Below are 18,655 nucleotides of genomic sequence, written 5' to 3'. Positions count from 1 at the left end.
TGCAGTCAATCTCGGCCTTCCTTCATAAGCTATATCCTTTACTCTGTTTCAAACTTCTTGAGCCTTTTGTTTCTTGTGAAAATAGGAAGTCTTTTTATCTCCAACTTGAAGCCACAAGCTCGACGACTTTAATCTCCACAATTCTTCTTCCTTCCTACTTTTTGAAAATATTTGCCTCGCTAATTCCTTTTCTTTTTTAATATTCCAAGTCTCCACTTGACTAATTTCAATCAGACTCTATTGAGCTTCTAATTGTTTAAGTAATTCCATCCTTTTTTTCCCTAGGGGGCTCATAAGTATCCTTCAACCATCTTCTTAACACCTTCTTTACTACTTTCAATTTAGATTCCCATACATAGGAAGGAGATCCATTAACTGGATCCATGCATATCTTCTTGATTAGCTCCACTTCTCCATCTTTCTTTAACTATGTAGAGTTTAAATGGAATGGAATTGGGCCTAGATCTTCGATGTGTCCATAACTAAGGATATCGAGTGGTGATTGGACTCGCCATGTGCTAAGATTGATGAAGTGCAATCCATCCCCTTTATAAGCCAACTACTATGAATAAAAAGATGATCTAGTTGAGTAGTGATATGATTATCCCCATTCCTTCGATTCAACCAGGTGTATTTACCTCTTTTAGGGAGGATATCCACTAAATCCCATTCAGAGGATAGATCTTCGATTTTCTCTCTTAGTTGATCATGAACTAGGTTTCCCCCTCTCTTCTCTAAGGACCTGAGAATTGTGTTGAAATCCCCACTATAATACAATTATTTTGTCGTAATCTCTCTTTAAGGGTGTTGAGTGAATCCATAAATTATGGTTTCTCCCCATACAACATTGATGCATATACATTGATAATGGGTATTTGATCACCCATATCTTTTCTTTCTAAAAGTACCATCATCCAAAAATGTTATTTAATGCAATCTATTAAGTTAAAATAGGAACTTGACCAAAACATACCTATTCTACAAAAGGCTCATCTAGAATATTGAGCAACTCCAATTCTATCTTGTTAGAAAGTATTAGTTGCACTCGTAACTTCCCTTTCCTTGAGCTTCGTTTCTTAAATGAGGAGAATCCAAGACTATTCCCATTTCAGCATATCCTTAACTGATAAGGATTTTATGGGGCTTCCAAAACCCCTGATATTCCAAGATAATATTTTCATCCTTTTTTATGAGGGTTTTGATGGATAATTCCTCCTTCTTCAACTAATTTTGGTCCTTTCGACGCAATTGGTTTAATAATCTTTGTGATTTCTGGGTGATTGCCCAATTTTTTGTTTTTCTCTACTTCTCATAAGAGAAATTTTGAGGTCTAAAATGGGTCTCAAAACAAAAAAGTACAACCAAAATCAAATTTACAAGAACCAATATGATTCAAGATGATGATGTCAACCATGGGGGATGATTCACCATTTTTGGAGTAAAAAAGTAGAAAGAGTTAAAAGAAAAAACTACTTTTTCAACTTATCTCCCTACACTTTTATTCAAATTTTGAGTGGATGCACTCGTTTGATGCAGGATTTAATTCCTTGTCCAAGGAGTACCCATGTTTCATACTTTCAATGGACCATGGTACATGAAGACTGAGAAAAACTTGAATAACATGATTGCAATCACATTTTTTCATGTATTTCTCATTTTTCGTGTAGCAGGGACCGTCAAAAGTATGAAACATGGGTAATCCTTGGATGAGGAATTAAATTATGCATACAATGAGTGCTCTTTCTTGAAATTTGAGTAAAACCATAGGAAGATAAGTTGAAAATATGAGTTGAAAAATATATATTTTTTATTTTTTTTCCCTCTAAAATTTGATGCTATAATTTAACCTTATTTTATTATTTCCACTATTATTTTATAATATTCCTTAGGAGGCCCATTTTAGAACTCAAAATTTCTCTAATGAAATCATGAGCGGTTTTTGTGAAAGGCCTCCCTTCTTTTTCTTATTACTTTATGTCTCTTGATTGTTGACCTCATCTACCCAGCTGAGGGTTTGTGTCATGTTATTTCTTATCATCCTCAAAGGATCTCCTTTGACCTTACGAGATAAACATCCTTCTTCAGTACCATGTGTGGGAAACAAGCTAGCAATATTGCTTTCTGGTGCATTTTGAATCTCAACAAGGTCAAATCTAAGGTTTACAGTTTTGATTTTTCCTCTTTATTTTACATCTACTCTACATATTTTTTATCTCTCATTCCCATTCTTTTAGATTTATGATTCCTTCCCCAGAAGCACCTTTCTTCTTGCTTGTATTTTTTCTCATGGTCACTTTTTGTTTGGTTCTGCATGACATTGAATTGATTTGTTGAAGTTGATGCACTAGTTTTCCCTTGTGCATTTTGGGGTTTAGTTGCTACTAATTTTCCCTTATTCCATCCTCTCTTTTGTGTTTTCCATTTCTCCTCTTGTCCAGTAGTTTGGTCTGATCCCTTATTTTCTTGGGCCTTTTTGCAATCTCATGCAAAATGGTGATATTCATGGAATATTAAACATTTGAATGGGATCTACTTATAATCAAGGCTCTCATAATGAGTCCATCCTCCTTGAGTGAGATCTATTTATGAAGGCAAACCATTCTCCAAATCTACCTCCACAAAGATATTAGCACATGCAAACTGAGATCCTTTTGGTTCAACCCTATCTAAGTACTTTTCTACTCCATTTCTAATTGATCACATGCAATCATTACTCCAACAAGATAGTGATAATTGAGGGAGTTTAACCCATACAAGGACTACATATGGAATATATTCATCTAGCTCGAAATCAAAGGACCATTTGTTTAGGTACCTACCACAAAATACGAAGAAATAATGTCCATTTTATAAGATAACATCTTTATCCTCCTCTTATTTAAATAGGAAATAAAATAATTTGTTTCTGCATGCATACAGTGCAATGTTTCCTTTCATCATTGGATTCCAGGTCTTATTCAACCATATTTGCATGGATCAGGGGTGTTCTGTGGGATTTATAACTGTAGACATAAATATCTCCCCTAGGTTTGGTGGCAAACCAAGAACAACATAATGACAAAGGATCCAATGTTTTCCTTAAAGTAAGTAGATGAGGGGAAGAAACCTACTTCGAATCTATCATATGTTTTGCTCCTTCTGCTTGAATGCTCCAATCCTAGCTCCAACTCCCAAAATTAGAACCTGCACAACTAGACAACACAAGCCAATAAACTATGAAATTTATGTAGCATCATCTATTTACTTCATTCAACAGATCAACATGGTATTGAAATACATGAAATAATGACATCACATATAGGAAAACAAAAGAACTCTTTGTATTGATATAAATTCACTGAGTTACAACCATAAATAAGTGTCAATCTTGTAGAAGAACTCTTCCAAGTTGTTGAATTGTCCTTCCTTTGTCACAAACTATACCTACAATCACCCTAAATGCATGAAAGGATAACTCTCACAACAACAACATAAGGTTAGAATCACTTGCCAAAATCCAACCCCTTCCATATGGAAGGCTATAAATATATAGAGGAGTGAGGTCAGTTGGGAGTTCTTATCCTTTTACTCAATCTTGGTATTGAGATCCACTCTTGATGGGAGGATGAGATATAAGGATAAGGGATGGAAACTCCAAAGTAGGATAGGATAAGATTCAAAATTTTTATCTGAGGTAAATGGTTACAACAGATCCTAGAAGCTTTTGGAAATGGAGGCTTTGGGATTCTCTCTCTTTTTCCTGAATTTCTAGAACCAACACAGGTGCAAGGAGAGCAACCTATAGGTGATCAACACATGCCACAGTGGAGAAACTTGTAGGTGAACGCTGTCCAACAAGAGGCCAGGGTGCATTGGTCCTAAAACTGGTTCAGATGATGCAATTCATGGCAGAAAATGCAGGGATGAGAGACTCATGCATAGGGCTTTGTGAAATGATGATGTAAAGGGGGAATATGATGTGAATGATCCCATTAGGAGGCTTACTGATCAGATGATGCAAAATATCCAATAAAAAAGTTCTCCCTAAAGTGAAAAGTTAGAGATGATGACTGATGAGTAAAGTTCTTTAACTTGTGACAAGTTGGGATCAAGAACAACTGGTGGGATCACCTTTTGTTACAATACATTTACATCATGACATTCTTTTGCTGAGCGAGGCATAACCATGCTGAGTACATAACATGTACAATGATCAAAATACATGTCCACTGATGACTAATGGTGGACCCATGATTGGATGACTATTAGTATGATCATAGCCATCATACATAATGATCTTTGTATAATCCTGAAATCGTAGCTTGGATGGCGAAAACTAGATCTGGGGTAATCTATATCGTCCACATGACTAACCAATGTACAAGTCTAATCATGTGAATCAATGAGTTGAAGTTGAACATGGCAGACACCATATGATTACCGGCCAATGATGTAATCCATTAACAAACATGAGAGAAACCACCGATGATGTTAATGACTCTTAATGTACTCAAGTACAATCCATATGGTGTGAATAAATGAGTTCATGTCGAACACCACACAAAATCTTTCAGTCGAAGGCTAATGATGTAAACCTTTCATCGAGAGTGAGGATACTTGCCATTGATATATGAAAGCACCAACGTACTGATGGGTGTTTCTCAGTCAACTTCCTTGATAATATGTTGATGTCGACAAGAAGCGACCCATCGCAGGAGGGCCTTGATGTATCCCCCATCAACGACACGAAATGGGTATGATGATTGAGACAAAATGATCAGAATGATGCTAATATGGAACTAGATCAGGAAAGGAAAACATGGAATGAAGGCTTAAGAGTATTGTAACAGATATCAATTAAATGAATTCTCTTGAACACATTGGTGACACTGAAATGGAGTTGGAAGCATAGACCTAAAACTGAAATGGATGTTCTGTGAAGGTATGATGAACCAAAAGACAAGAAGATTAGCCAACCCAACAACCATGGAGATGAAGTGGAAGAGTTTCGTGTTCAAGAGCTACTTGTTTCCATTAATAAATGGAGTACCCTATTTTCCAAATTTCCCCAACCATGCTGGTCAGTTTTTCTTTATTTTTTAACAAGTTTGAGCATGATAACATATGCTTGATTTGCAAATCCATCCTTTGGATGAATCCATCTGAGTATATTTAACAAAACCAGAGAAGGAGTGGTTCAGTCATTTCATGTTTGACAAGTCCATCATTGTTTGATGTTTTAACGAGTCTAGCAAAGGTAAAACTTGAAATCTTTTTCATGTTTAGAGAGTTTGAAAAAGAGGTGAAAAAGAAAACTCCAGATGTCCCTTTTTGTAGGTAGTCCCTTAGGTCTGAAAAGGTAGAAAAAAATATCCAAGAGAACCTCTTAGACATGTTTGACTAAGGTATTCCTTTTTCTTAGTTAGTATATCTCAGTCTGGAAAAGGGGTAAACTTATACTACGTAGACATCTTTTCATTTGCTTTTACGAGTTCAAAAAGAAAAGTACTCAACAATTTTTTCATGTTTTGGGAATATGAAAAGGGTTTAAAGAGGACTCCAAGGGGTTGCTTTTTCATAGGTTTAAGAGCCTAAAAAAGAGATAACAATGTACTCTTTGGTCAAAATCACCTGTGTAAAGCACAAAAAAATCTGTTAACAACTGTTGACCTACTCAGAACAACACAAAATGGATTAAACATACCTATTTCATAGTCAAAATGAATCATCACTAGGTCAAAATATTATATATGAATAAAAAAATTAACAATATGACCATATATACTCAAAATTACCATTCATTTTTACGATTTCACATTTACCTCTAACAATGAGTGTTTTGAGTACTTTTTCCCTCAATCTTCTGCAGTTTATTGCATCTAATCTAGTGGACAATTTCGAGTACTATTGCTTCGAGGTAGGAGCTAAAACCTTTATATTTCTTTCAGTCATCCCATTTTGTGATTTCAGGGAAAATTATGAGTTTTTGAGGGCCCTGGGGTTCCCAAATTTTTCCCTAAGACCAACGTAGGCCTAGAGGGTCAAAAAGTGCATTGCACCTAGGTATTCATGCACTGCAGACATAGGTTGAAAGCTCTGGTTTTCTCTTCTAGGGTGTGTTGGATGCAAATCTAAAGCTTGTTTATTAGTTTTCCCTCAAAATTTGACAAGTGTTTTGCATGAAAAGGATCCTAATGAATATCTTGTTGATTTTTTAGGGGTTCATAAAACAAATTGGCTTTCATATGGAGAGAAAGAGAACATGAGGAATAGGATTTAAATGTAGCAAATGATCCTGCTACCATCCATGGATTAAAGAAATATGGATTATTGAAATTATTCTGGCTTCCTGGTATGAGGCAAAAAATGGAGTTGTTGAAATACCTTGTTTGTTCATGGGATGTTCATGCACAAGTGTTCAGGTTTGGGGAACATATGCTCGAGATAAATCTAGAGGATATCTACTTTCTGACAGGACTGTCCATGAGGGGTGCCCACATATCTCTCCTAGGTGGGAGAAGTGTTGGGGAGAGAATGAAAGAATATATCACCAACTATTTTAGAACTTGAGCCCAGCCAACAAAGGATGGAAATATAAACATGAAAGATGTGACCAAGTTACCTTTGAGAATGATCCTATTCATTATCTCAAGATTGGGAGGTAGCTCCACATTTCTTGTGGCAAGCATATCATATATTAAATATGGATTCGAGTGTCTGGAGCCAACACTCTTCAACTAGAGTGAGGGTGTTCTGGTCAATATGAAAGAACAATTGACTAAAGCAAAATAAGAAAAACTAAAGAAATTTGGATTCGATATGATCTTAGTTTCCTTTTCATTAGAGTGGGTTCCATTACTTCAGCCTCAACATATCATACTTGAGCTTATTAATATGAGGGTACCATAGATGAGGAGGTAGATAGATTACATGTCCTACCATGAAGGGCCATCGGCAGTCAACTTCTCACCAACCTTCTTCGGATGGTGCAAACAATTTATCATGATCAACGACTATCCTTACATAGGCATGGATTTTTGTGATGATCCTGAGCTCATGCTTCCTAAGGGTGAGGAACGTGGTGTTGCAGGTAAGAAATTTCAACGTTTTAAGTTTTGAAATTTTAACATTTTTTGTGTTTTTTTTTTATGTTTTTGAGACTAAACCATTGATATTTCATGCAAATTTGGGACTATTTTGACCTATTGGTGCTTCATATCTCTGATGTGCAGAGGAACGAAAACAGGAGGAGGTAGTAGAACTAGCACATGTTGTTGTAGTGGGACGAGATATGATATAGGATCCAGATGTAGCATAGGTCCTATTAGAGGTGGAGCTTGACATGGAAGGGTTGACACATGGAATTGATGATACCGCGGTCAACCAACTTCCACTATGACTTCAACAATAAACCATAGTAGTGCCTACTCGTATCTGTTGACTACTCTGCAAGATGGCTCATGCAATGTCATTCTATCATGAGCACCTTTGATTTGTCTACTTAGATCTTGCATGTATTTTTTTATAGGAGCGATGTATGCCATATGTGTCTCGAGTAAATTTTTTTGTAAAACCAAACTTATTTATATATATATATATATATATATATATATATATTCAATTTTTTTTTGTTTCTATTGTATTTTCAATATGATGTGATGCGAATTGTTACACAAAATATTATCACCATGAATATTTGCAGTCAGTATGGGTCTATCATCATTCATACTGTCCTCCTTAGCAAGTCTCAAACCTCAGCTCTCCATGTCAAGCTTTGAAAATGAGAGAAAGTACTTAAAAATCAATAAAGCTCTGGTTCCACACTTTCTCTTACTATTACCTGCGGTCCTGCACCCCATGGTCATGTTACCTGCGGACCTGCCCGCTTTGTCTCTAAAGTAGTGGGTGTGGACCCCTGTGAAAGTCAAAAAGGCGCAAGTTTATTCTTAAAAACTCACTTTGGGTTAATTCTAGATGATTCTAGAAGGAATCTTGACGTGGATGGTTCACTCCTAGGTGGTTTATGCATCCAAAACTGAAGGAGATAATCCCTTGATGGGAGGAGCTTATCCCTTTGAAGGTGGACCTAGTAAATTCCCTCCATTGCACTATAAATTAAGGCATTGGGCTGGTTGCTAGAGAGGTTAGAAGCTGAACATTTTTAAGGGTAAATGCCGTTGGAATTGAGACTTCCTAGTTAAGCTTGAGAGGAGAGATTACATACCTTTTGGCTTCATTGGGAAGAGAGTGAAACTTGTCAAAGTAGAGGACACTTCTTGCTGGACCTTGCGAGGAGCTTGTACAACATCAAGGCACCAAGGTTGTAAAGTTCTTCTTTGATTAAAGTTAATACAATCAGATTCATTTTTCCTAATAAATTGTCTTATGTGATTTGTTTCATGAATTCCTTGATCATCATGATAAGTATGCTTTATTATATTGGCTTTTCAGGTGCTATTTAATGTGTGTGCTTGTTTATGTTTGCAGTTTCTCTACAAGGGAGCTCATTTGGATCAATGGAGCGAGGCTTCCACAAACTTGCATTGGACCTAAGGTAGGCCTAAAACACTTGTTTGCCTTTATTTATAAATTGCATATTTAGAGAAAGATAGAATTTGTTTAGTTTGCTTGTCGCTAGATATCATTAGATACTAGGGAGGTCGGTCTTGTCCGCAAGAACGACTTATCTAGCCGAAAAATTGGCGACTCCACTGGGGACTTGAATTTTGGTTTTGTGCCTTTACTTTTACTTTGACTTGAGAAACTTTTCTCTGTTTCTGGTGTTTTGCTTGATGTGTGTGGAATTGGGTAGGATTTTAGTTTTTGAATTGTTTTTTGTTTTTTCAAGTTTTTAAGAGAGGACCGCACATGCTATTTGTAGCACAGTGCGGACATCCCTGCACTGTTTCTTTGCTGCACAGTGCGGTACCACACTTGTTTATACCAGCGGCCTGTGAACCCTATCAAATTTTTGAAAAATCTAAAATCTTTTCATCTCTTTAAGCTTAGGATTTGTTTATGCTTTTTAGCCTCTACCCAAATCTGCATGTGTTCTATCAAAAAGCCTTGTTTATGAGTTCCTTTCAGCAAATTCCTCATCTCATCAATCTCCATTAAGTTAATTGGGTGTTTTGAGTCTCTTTTTTGAGAAATTTGTAATTTGATTTCCTTTGGTCATTACTTGGAGGTTTGTCTCAGTCTTTTCACAATTTTGCATCTTTTTGTTTTTTTTTTTGCAAAAAAATTTCCCCCTCATTAGCCGAGGGGGGCTAAATTGTGTATGAGTGTTAATCGCCTTTGAGTGTTTTTTATTTTTTGATCTTTGGAACTCTCACCCAATTTTCTTGACTTGCACTTGATTGATTCTTAGATTACATTAGAATCATCTTGTGTTTGAGAATTCTTTTGCATAGATCACATTTGCATAATTAGAATTCTCATTTTTAGAATATGAATGAAAAATGTGCATAGATTACATTTGCATACTTTTCAAGTGAATTGTGCATAGATTACAATTGCATAGTTTACATTCTGAAAAATCAATCGTAGATTTAGATCAATTTTCTTTGATTTGAATTTACATATTTTTATTCTTGTTTTTAACACACAAAAATAAAAATAAAAATTGTTTTGGAATTGATTTGCATTAGTTTTTCTTGATGAAATTAGTGCATTAGAGATTCGTTATATTTTCTCTTAGTGATCAATTTTTGGCATTGTTGGAAGTGAATGGAAACTCTCTCCTTACTTTAGTTAGGATTCATCGAATTGAAAAGATTACATTATCATATTCGATTGCATTCAGTTTTGGGTCGGGCCATAACACCATTGGTTTCATATCCATTTACCCCTTTTGAGTAATAACAGCCTAAATAACACAACGCTTAATTAAAATTCATCTAGTAATTTTTACATTTTTAAGGCTCTTTCCACCAATTTAGCTTAGGCCAGTGTCTTGGAATAGGTTTTAGTTAACTCTCCAAGACAGTAAAACAAAAAAGTAGTCAATCTTGTGGTAGGAAAGAAATTCCAATTGTTACATCTATGCTTTGGGAAGCTCCTCTTAAAGGAGTCAAGCACGAGATCGTATCCGAACTAGTGGGGTAATCAATCCTTCCTCATTGGGAACAATAGCAGATATACACGTATTAAAAATGGTAAACCTCGGATTAACCATTGTTGAGGAGCCTGGGGTCACTTGTTGGTAAACCTTGGATTATGTCAAGGAGCCTTTAAGGGGATTGAGCTTGCTACTCTGCCCTTGCGTGTGTATCGGATCACAGACTGTTCCCCAAGGTATATTTGTTTCTGTTGGTAACCATAGTGACCACATTCTATATGATTCTTTCCTAAGGTGAAGGTGGAGGGAAGATCACTGTACCTGGAGCAGACGTCGGCTAGACTCACTTGGATTTTCTGGGGGGTTCTCTTCAGTCGAGACGGTTTAGTGGAGAGACTTGTGCCAGTCTATTAATTAAGCAAGTTGTTGGGGTAACTGTTCCAACCGCTATTTCTGTATTGAATTCTGCGAGGTTGAATTTCATCACCAACTAGTGTTTTTGGTACAGAAAGTTACTGTTTGTGTGTGGTTTGACTCCTAGATTTGATAGTGCGCGTTAACTTGTTTGTTTTTACTTTTAGAGACCATAGGTGTGAATTGTGAATTTTAATTTTTAGGTGTGAATTGTGAATTATTAATTTTAGTTTTAAATTGTTAATAAAATTCACTGAAGTTGAATATAATGGCAACTATTCCAGAATTTACCAACCAAGGAACCCCTCATAACGAGAATCCTAGTACTTTTCCTTACTTTGGAAATGTTCTTCCTCCTTATATGGCTACTTTGTCATTACCTGGATTTACAATAGGTTTACCGATATGGTTATTTTCAACTTCGTTGGCCCCAAATACTCCAATTGTTCCACCTCAACCGAATGCTTTACCTCAACAGAGTTCACTATCTCAACATCACCAACCTTCTGTTGACCCTTTACCTTCTTTGCCTAATTTTTCTTCTTCCATTTCTTCCTCCATTTCTTCCTCTTCGCTTGGTAAAAGCCTTGACGCTAGTAACCAGGTAGCTAAGAAGAAGAAGAAGGGGAAGAAGAAGAAGAATAAGAAGAAGAAGCAAGATAAGAAAGAAGTCAACCAACCAACCATGGCTGCAAGTGTTAGTTGTGTTGAGGAAACCTCCAACATGCATCGTAAACCCAAATACCCTTGCAAGATTTGTAAGGGTGACCACCTCCTTATCAATTGTCCTGGTATTCCAAAGGTCTTGGAAGTATGGTCAGAAAAATCTCATCAACTGTCCATTGATTCATCGATCAATGATAGTTAGGTTCCTGGGAAAAAGGGTAAAGTTAGGTTTCCTTGTAAGTTATGCAAATGGAGTCATCAAACTCACATTTTCCCTCACATGGGTGAAGCCTCAAAATTGTTGGAAAACCTTACTGTTCCACAACAAGAATTTCCAACTGGTTACCGTAAACTTTCTCCCAACCTACCATCAACTGACGGAGTGATTGATCTAATCTCAAGTACAGTCAATCCCACTCTTCCATTGGAGAGTGAAACTCATATCACTCAGGTTGATGATCCATTAGTTGATCAAGTGGTCAATTCAATTTCACATTCAGTCGATCCCACTCTCCCTTTAGAGAGTGAACTTCATACCACTCAGGTTCTTCTTGTTACATCAGATTCTTCTATGCTGGGGGGCATTTCACCTCTTCAGGTTCTTCTTGTTACATCAGATTCTTCTATGCCGGGGGGCATTTCACCTCTTTCTGCAGAACCCCCTCCAAGTACTGAGGTCTTTTCCTTTGATTGGAATAGACTGACAGAACCTCGTCTTCCTTCCTCCATCCCTTTCCAAATCATTGTCAAGGTTGGTGGTAGGGACATACATCGCACATGGGTAGATGAAGGTGCTTCTGTTAGTATTTTATCCTCAACTGCTTGGAAAGCTTTGGGTTCCCCTCAACTTGTGCTTATTACACAGAATCTGAAAGTTTTTAACAGAACCATTAGTGAACCTTTAGGGATCCTTCCTAAGTTTTCTATTACCTTGGAAGGTAAAACTGTCTATATTGATCTAATGGTAGTTCAAGGTCCCTTGGATTTCAATTTACTCCTTGGGTGAGACTATGTTTATACAATAAAGCTGTCGTATCGACACTCTTTCGCGTGATGTCTTTCCCTCACAATGGAAATATTGTGACTGTAGACCAGCTTTCGTTCCCTAGCCTTGTTTCAACTACCAATAATATGACGCCCCTAAATGTTCCTGATTCTAAAGTGGTATATACCCCGCCACGGGTTAATTATGTGGCAACTGGTCCCATGTTTTCAGTTACCGATGTACGTGAGCCTCTCACTGTTTGCTCATCTTCCTTTGATTTAGATCCGGTAATTGACATGGAAAACTCTATGGGATTACATGAACACAATGTTATTATCCCTTTTGAGTCCCTTGACATGTGTTCCTTCCAGAGAACTATTCTTCCTTCTGATGAAGACCTCTTGGAAACCATGATCAAGGTGTGTCCATTGACATGTCTTTCTTCCAGTTGGAAGCCATGATCAGTGAGTAGCGAGGATAGTTTTTTCCTGTATCAACCTCGTCAAAAAATGAAATAGGCTGTTTTGAGGAAAATTCCTATTACTGAGTCAACCTCGTTAAAAAATGAATTAGTGAGTACGAGGACAGTTCTTTTCTTGTGTCAACCTCGTTAAAAAATGAATCAGTTGGTCAGAGGATATTTCCTGTTACTGAGTCAACCTCGTTAAAAAATGAATTAGGTATGAGGATAATTCTTTTCCTGTGTCAACCTCATTAAAAAAAATGAATCAGTAGGCTATATAGGTAGATTGTAGAGAGTAGTCATGAGCATAGTTCCTTGTCTTGTGTCAGGCTCGTTAAAAAATGAAACAAGGAGTCATGAGCATAGTTCCTTGTCCTGTGTCAAGCTCGTTAAAAAATGAAACAAAGGGTCATAGGTTGTTAGGTAGATTGTAGAGAGTAGTTATGAGCATAGTTCCTTGTCTTGTGTCAAGCTCGTTAAAAAATGAAACAAGGAGTCATGAGCATAGTTCCTTATCTTGTGTCAAGCTCGTTAAAAAATGAATCAAGGATTTTAGAGCGTAGTTCCTTGTTAGGTAGATTGTAGAGAGTAGTCATGAGCATAGTTCCTTGTCTTGTGTCAAGCTCGTTAAAAAATGAAACAAGGAGGCATGAGCATAGTTCCTTATCTTGTGTCAAGCTCGTTTAAAAAATGAAACAAGGGTTTTGAGGATAGTTCTTTTCCTATGTCAACCTCATTAGAAAATGAAAGAACGCCCTCGAGTCTTTCCAAGGTCTAGAAAGTGAACCTTCATTTTATCCACCTGGTTGAATGCAATGAAGCTTGGGGGGCATGTACCTCAATTTGCGTCATTATGCTGGGGGCATGCGAACTTATAACAAGCATAGTTTTTCGTTTCAAGCTTGCGTAAACATGAAACCAAATCTGAGCATAGTTCTTTTCCTGTGTCAAGCTCGTTAAAAAATGAAACATATCTTCCTCTAATTGAGTTGAGAGTTTGACTAGATCTCATAAATGTTAAGTTGTATATTTAGGTTAGTTATTTCAGTTTTTTGCATAATTTTCTTACAGTTTTAGGTCGGGTCTTTCATATGATCTCGTAAATGAACCTTCATTCCATCGAGCTATTAATTACCAGCAGTGTACTTAGTTGAATGAAATGAAGCTAGGGGGCATGCGCTCTAGCAGTTACACTTAGGGGGCATCAAGCACAATTTTCTCTCTGTTTCAAGCTTGTGTAAAAATGAAACTACTTTGAAGCATAGTTTTTCTCTGTTTCAAGCTTTTGTAAAAATGAAACCTAACTCGAGTCAATTTCAGTTATTTTCAAGACTCGTTAAACTCATGAAAATCCCGAGATTATTTTGCTATCTTTCATTCTCGTAAAACAAATGAAAATGCTGAGTTCTTTCCGTCTTTTCCTGCTCGTAAGTTAAATTGAAAAGTCGGCCATATGAGTACATTTTTATCATTTTTTCGAACTCATTAAAACTTCCGAAAAAGTGAAAACGATGAGTACATTTTTATCATTTTTTCGAACTCGTTAAAACTTACGAAAAAGTGAAACCTTAGAGTCACCTTTAAGCTCTTTTCTGACTCCTAAAATATGAAAAGATTGTTGAGTTTTTCTTTTTAAGCTCGTTAAAATGGAATTAAAAAAACGGTCCACTTACAACCCTTTTCTGACCGTAAAAACCTGAATAGATTGTCGTATTTTTGTCGTTTCAAATTTGATATTGGTTAAAAAACGACGTGTCATTGATCGCTTTTTTACATTTTTGGATCAGAGACACTAATTATGAAAAGTACTCCTTGGTTGTAATGATCAAGCGGTTCTCTCAAGTATTATTTTATACTTTTTTCGGGCTTGGGAGACACAAATTTACGAAGAAGGACAACCATGGAGTTTTCTTAAGTTTTTTTAGACTCCCTAAAATTGAAAAACGCCGAGTTTCGCCTATACTGGACTCGTTAAAATTTAACAGTAAAGGACCTATTCAATTACAAACAGGAACGTACCACTCTTTCTTAGGGTTTGAATATAAACTAAGTTGGACTCATCCGAAGGATGAGCTTATAACCAAGCAAATGTTATCCTCCTCAAGCTTGTCAAAAATAAAGAGGTACTTTCCAGAAATGGTGGGGGAAAATAGAGAAAAATGAGCCTGTTTGTCATACTTTGTAACCACTCTTGAACATGACACTTTTGTTCACCTGGGTTGGGAAATCGTTTGCCTAACAGTTGATCAAACCATATTGAAAGTCTTCAGCCGGTTTCTGGGTATTAACTTTGGGTCAATTGTCAGCAAACCATCTGCTGTGTCGTTATGTGTTCAAGAGGTCAGTGCAAATAAACCATTCATCTGCAAAATATCTGTCATCCATCTTGACCATCCCTGAGTCAGTCCTTGCAACTAAATTTCTTCAAACTTGATATATGATTTCGTGTTGTAGGCTTTCCTACGACGGATCGCTTTCTATCGACTTCATCTCATTATCTAGAAAGATGATCTAGAAATCATCAGTACCTTGGGATCTGCATGCCTCAATGGTAGGTTCCTCGCCTTCGATGATAGGTTGCATCATTGACCTTCGATCAAAGGATTCCGTGACATGTTCGACATCAACACATCTATTCACATCTCATGGATTGTACTGGGTACTTTGAGAGCCATTGACATTACTGGTGGTTTCTCTCACACTTGTTAACCGTTTACATCATTGACTGGTAATCAAGTGGTTTCTACCATGTTCGACTTCGACACATTCATTCACATGGATAAAATTGTACTATTTCGGGAAGTAGAAATCAAGACCCTCGATCTAGTTTCCACCATCCAGGCTGCGAGGAATTTTGTATTCATTATATAATAGACTAGTCATAAACAGATGGCTGCGTCCATATTGTGTCTACATGTGTCTATACTTGTGATGTATTACAAGATCATTCCTATATCAGAGCAGTAGTTAGTTTTCTAGTTAGTTTTGATTTGAGTATGGGAATGCCTACCTCAGCAATGATATGATCTCATATATATATTTTGTATTGAATGTTTTTACAGGTTCCAACCAGGCTCTCCACAAGATGATCCTCGAAATGATAATGTACTTCACTCTTCTTAGATGATAAATGAAATCCTCATCTACTACAGACTTCGCACTTTAGGGGGCAATCTGTTACACAAAATATTGTCACCATGACTATATGCAGTCAGTATGGGTCTATCATCATTCATACTATCCTCCTTAGAAAGTCTAAAACCTCAGCTCTTCATGTCAAGCTTTGAAAATGAGAGAAAGTCCTTAAAAATCAATAAAGCTCTACTTCCGCACTTTCTCTTACTGTTACCTGCGGTCCCACACCCCATGGTCATGTTACCTGCGGACCTGCCCGCTCTGTCTCTAAAGGAGTGGGTGCGGACCCCTGTGAAAGTCAAAAAGGCGCAAGTTTATTCTTAAAAACTCACTTTGGGTTAATTCTAGATGATTCTAGAAGGAATCTTGACATGGATGGTTCGCTCCTAGGTGGTTCATGCATCCCAAAACTGAAGGAGCTAATCCCTTGATGAGAGGATCTTATCCCTTTGAAGGACGGTTTTATCCCTTTGAAGGTGGACCTAGTAACTTCCCTCCATTGCACTATAAATTAAGGCATTGGGCTGGTTGCTAGAGAGGTTAGAAGCTGAACATTTTTTAGGGTAAATGTTGTTGGAATTGAGACTTCCTAGTTAAGCTTGAGAGGAGAGATTACATACCTTTTGGCTTCATTGGGAAGAGAGTGAAACTTGTCAAAGTAGAGGAGACTTCTTGCTGGACCCTCGGAGGAGCTTGTACAACATCAAGGCACCAAGGTTGTAAAGTTCTTCTTTGATTAAAGTTAATACAATCAGATTCATTTTTCCCAACAAATTGTCTTATGTGATTTGTTTCATGAATTCCTTGATCATCATGATAAGTATGCTTTATTATATTGTCTTTTCAGGTGCTATTTAATGTGTGCGCTTGTTTGCGTTTGCAGATTCTCTATAAGGGAGCTCATTTGGATCAATGGAGCGAGGCTTCCACGAACTTGCATTGGACCCAAGGTAGGCCTAAAACACTTGTTTGCCTTTATTTATAAATTGCATATTTAGAGAAAGATAGAATTTGTTTAGTTTGATTGTCGCTAGATATCATTAGATACTAGGGAGGTTGGTCTTGTCCGCAAGAACGACTTATCCGGCCGACATGAATTGAAAATTAATTACATTTGTTACAAATGTCTATCTAAAACATGACTAGATAGGGAATCTGTTAATGTGTTTAGATTTCTAGAAACCTGTTCATATTGTATGAAATTGAAATGTATTTTTAGAAGGAAAACTCTTAAAACCATGCATAAGATGGCAGGAATTCTAATTGAATAGACACTAGCAATTTGTAGTACTACGAGTTGTGAGTCAAGTATGACAACTAAACGACGGATACCATGTGTAATAGAATTAGACAGTAGCTCAACCATTGCATTATAGTCAATGATGTTGCTGGTGGAGTGACCAATACAAATCCCTTATAGACTCATTAACTCACCATTTGGAGCAAAGATAGCCCATGTTGCAGAAGATAAGTTCCGAGTACTACCACTGGCACCATCAGGATAACCGATGAAAGTTTTAAGAGATACCGACATCTGGAAACCAAATGTAAAAGGGAATCAACAAAAACCATGTAAAACTCTGAAAAGACACATTGCAAACACACTCAGCACACCTATAGACAGTGTGTACATAGTGAAAACTACACATGAGATCAAGCATAATATTTTTTAAGGTACGACCCATTTGTAGGTTGCGCAAAGGGAACTTCATCAAAATATACTAACTCGTAGGCCCCTTTTGCAAGTACTCGCTTGACAATGTATGGACCTAACCACATGGGTTGAAACTTCCCAAAACCTACTTTATCAGATTATTGGTCATATAATAGGACAAGGTCTCCTTTCAAGAATACATGAGGCTTGACACTCTTGACATACTATGCTTTGATGCGTATTTTGTGAGCTTCGTTAGCTATAACAGCATCACTCTGAGTTTCATCTAAATGATTCAGATGTAAAAGGCACTCATCCTCTACGTAAGTGGTAGGAAGAAGATCAATAGCTAGCTTCAATGAAGGAATTTTGCAATCAATTCATAGGATAACTTCCAGACCATATAACAACAGAAAGGTTGTAAATCTGGTAGTCATCCTAATTGAGGTTCGGTATGCCCACAAAGCAGCTTAAATGAGTAAATTCTAGTCCGATTTGCTGACCCCTATCATGTGTTGAAGCATCGTCTTAAGAACTTTGTTGATGGCCTCAACCTATACATTAGCCTGAGGATAGTAAGTGAAAATTTCATGGGAAAATCCCCGCTTAGTAGTTAGTTTGGTCATCATATGATTCTAGAATTTTTTTCCGTGATCCATAACTATTCCTTGTGGAACACCAATCCGTGCGATGACGTGGTTGAAAAAGAAGTATGTAGTCATTTCTATAGTGTTGTTAAATGTAGGCATCGCCTTGGCCCACTTATTCAAGTATTCAACATCGATAATAATATAACCATTCCCCTCGGTCGAGTGAGGGTTCCATGTCACGAAGTCGATACCCCATTTTGCAAAGGGACCAACATTGGTAACGGGATTAAATGGAGCAGGTAGAGCACGGGTCTTACGATAATATATGTGGCATGCATGACACTTCTGGACAAAAAGGATGCAGTATCGAAAGATGGTAGGCCAGAAGTAACGAACACCTAAAAGTTTCTTAGGCGGTAGCATAACCAGATAAATGTCCACCACATGCCCTCGAGTGGCATTCATTTAAGACTTTCTTGGCCTACTCAAGTGTGAGGAACCTTCGTAAGATTGTATCGATACCATGAAGGTAAAGAGTGTCACCAATAATGACATAATTTCAGGCTTGGTAGAAAATACGTCACTACTGAAAGTGAGAGGTATTAGACTAGAAAGTTTGGGTGTGTAGATAAATCAAGAAATATCCATACCATGGGTCAGATGACGAGATCAGAAACAACGACTTGTCGATAATAGAATTTTCAGATGT

The 18,655-nt window shown here is 37.1% G+C and overlaps 1 protein-coding gene across 1 annotated transcript; it reads right to left on the bottom strand.

The window, feature by feature from the left end:
- Positions 1-17,991: 17,991 nt before the first annotated feature.
- LOC149144764 (uncharacterized) lies at positions 17,992-18,411 on the bottom strand. Its single transcript, XM_089452264.1, has one exon. It carries the CDS (start codon positions 18,409-18,411, stop codon positions 17,992-17,994), a length of 420 nt encoding a protein of 139 aa, XP_089308390.1.
- Between the last annotated feature and the right edge of the window lie 244 nt (positions 18,412-18,655).

Source organism: Pinus tabuliformis, chromosome X, assembly GCF_031772625.1.
Source record: "Pinus tabuliformis cultivar Carrire ecotype Pingquan chromosome X, CPIR1, whole genome shotgun sequence".
Taxonomy (NCBI): domain Eukaryota; kingdom Viridiplantae; phylum Streptophyta; class Pinopsida; order Pinales; family Pinaceae; genus Pinus; species Pinus tabuliformis.
Note: the sequence above shows the minus strand (reverse complement) of the source record. Positions and strands in the feature narration are given on the sequence as shown.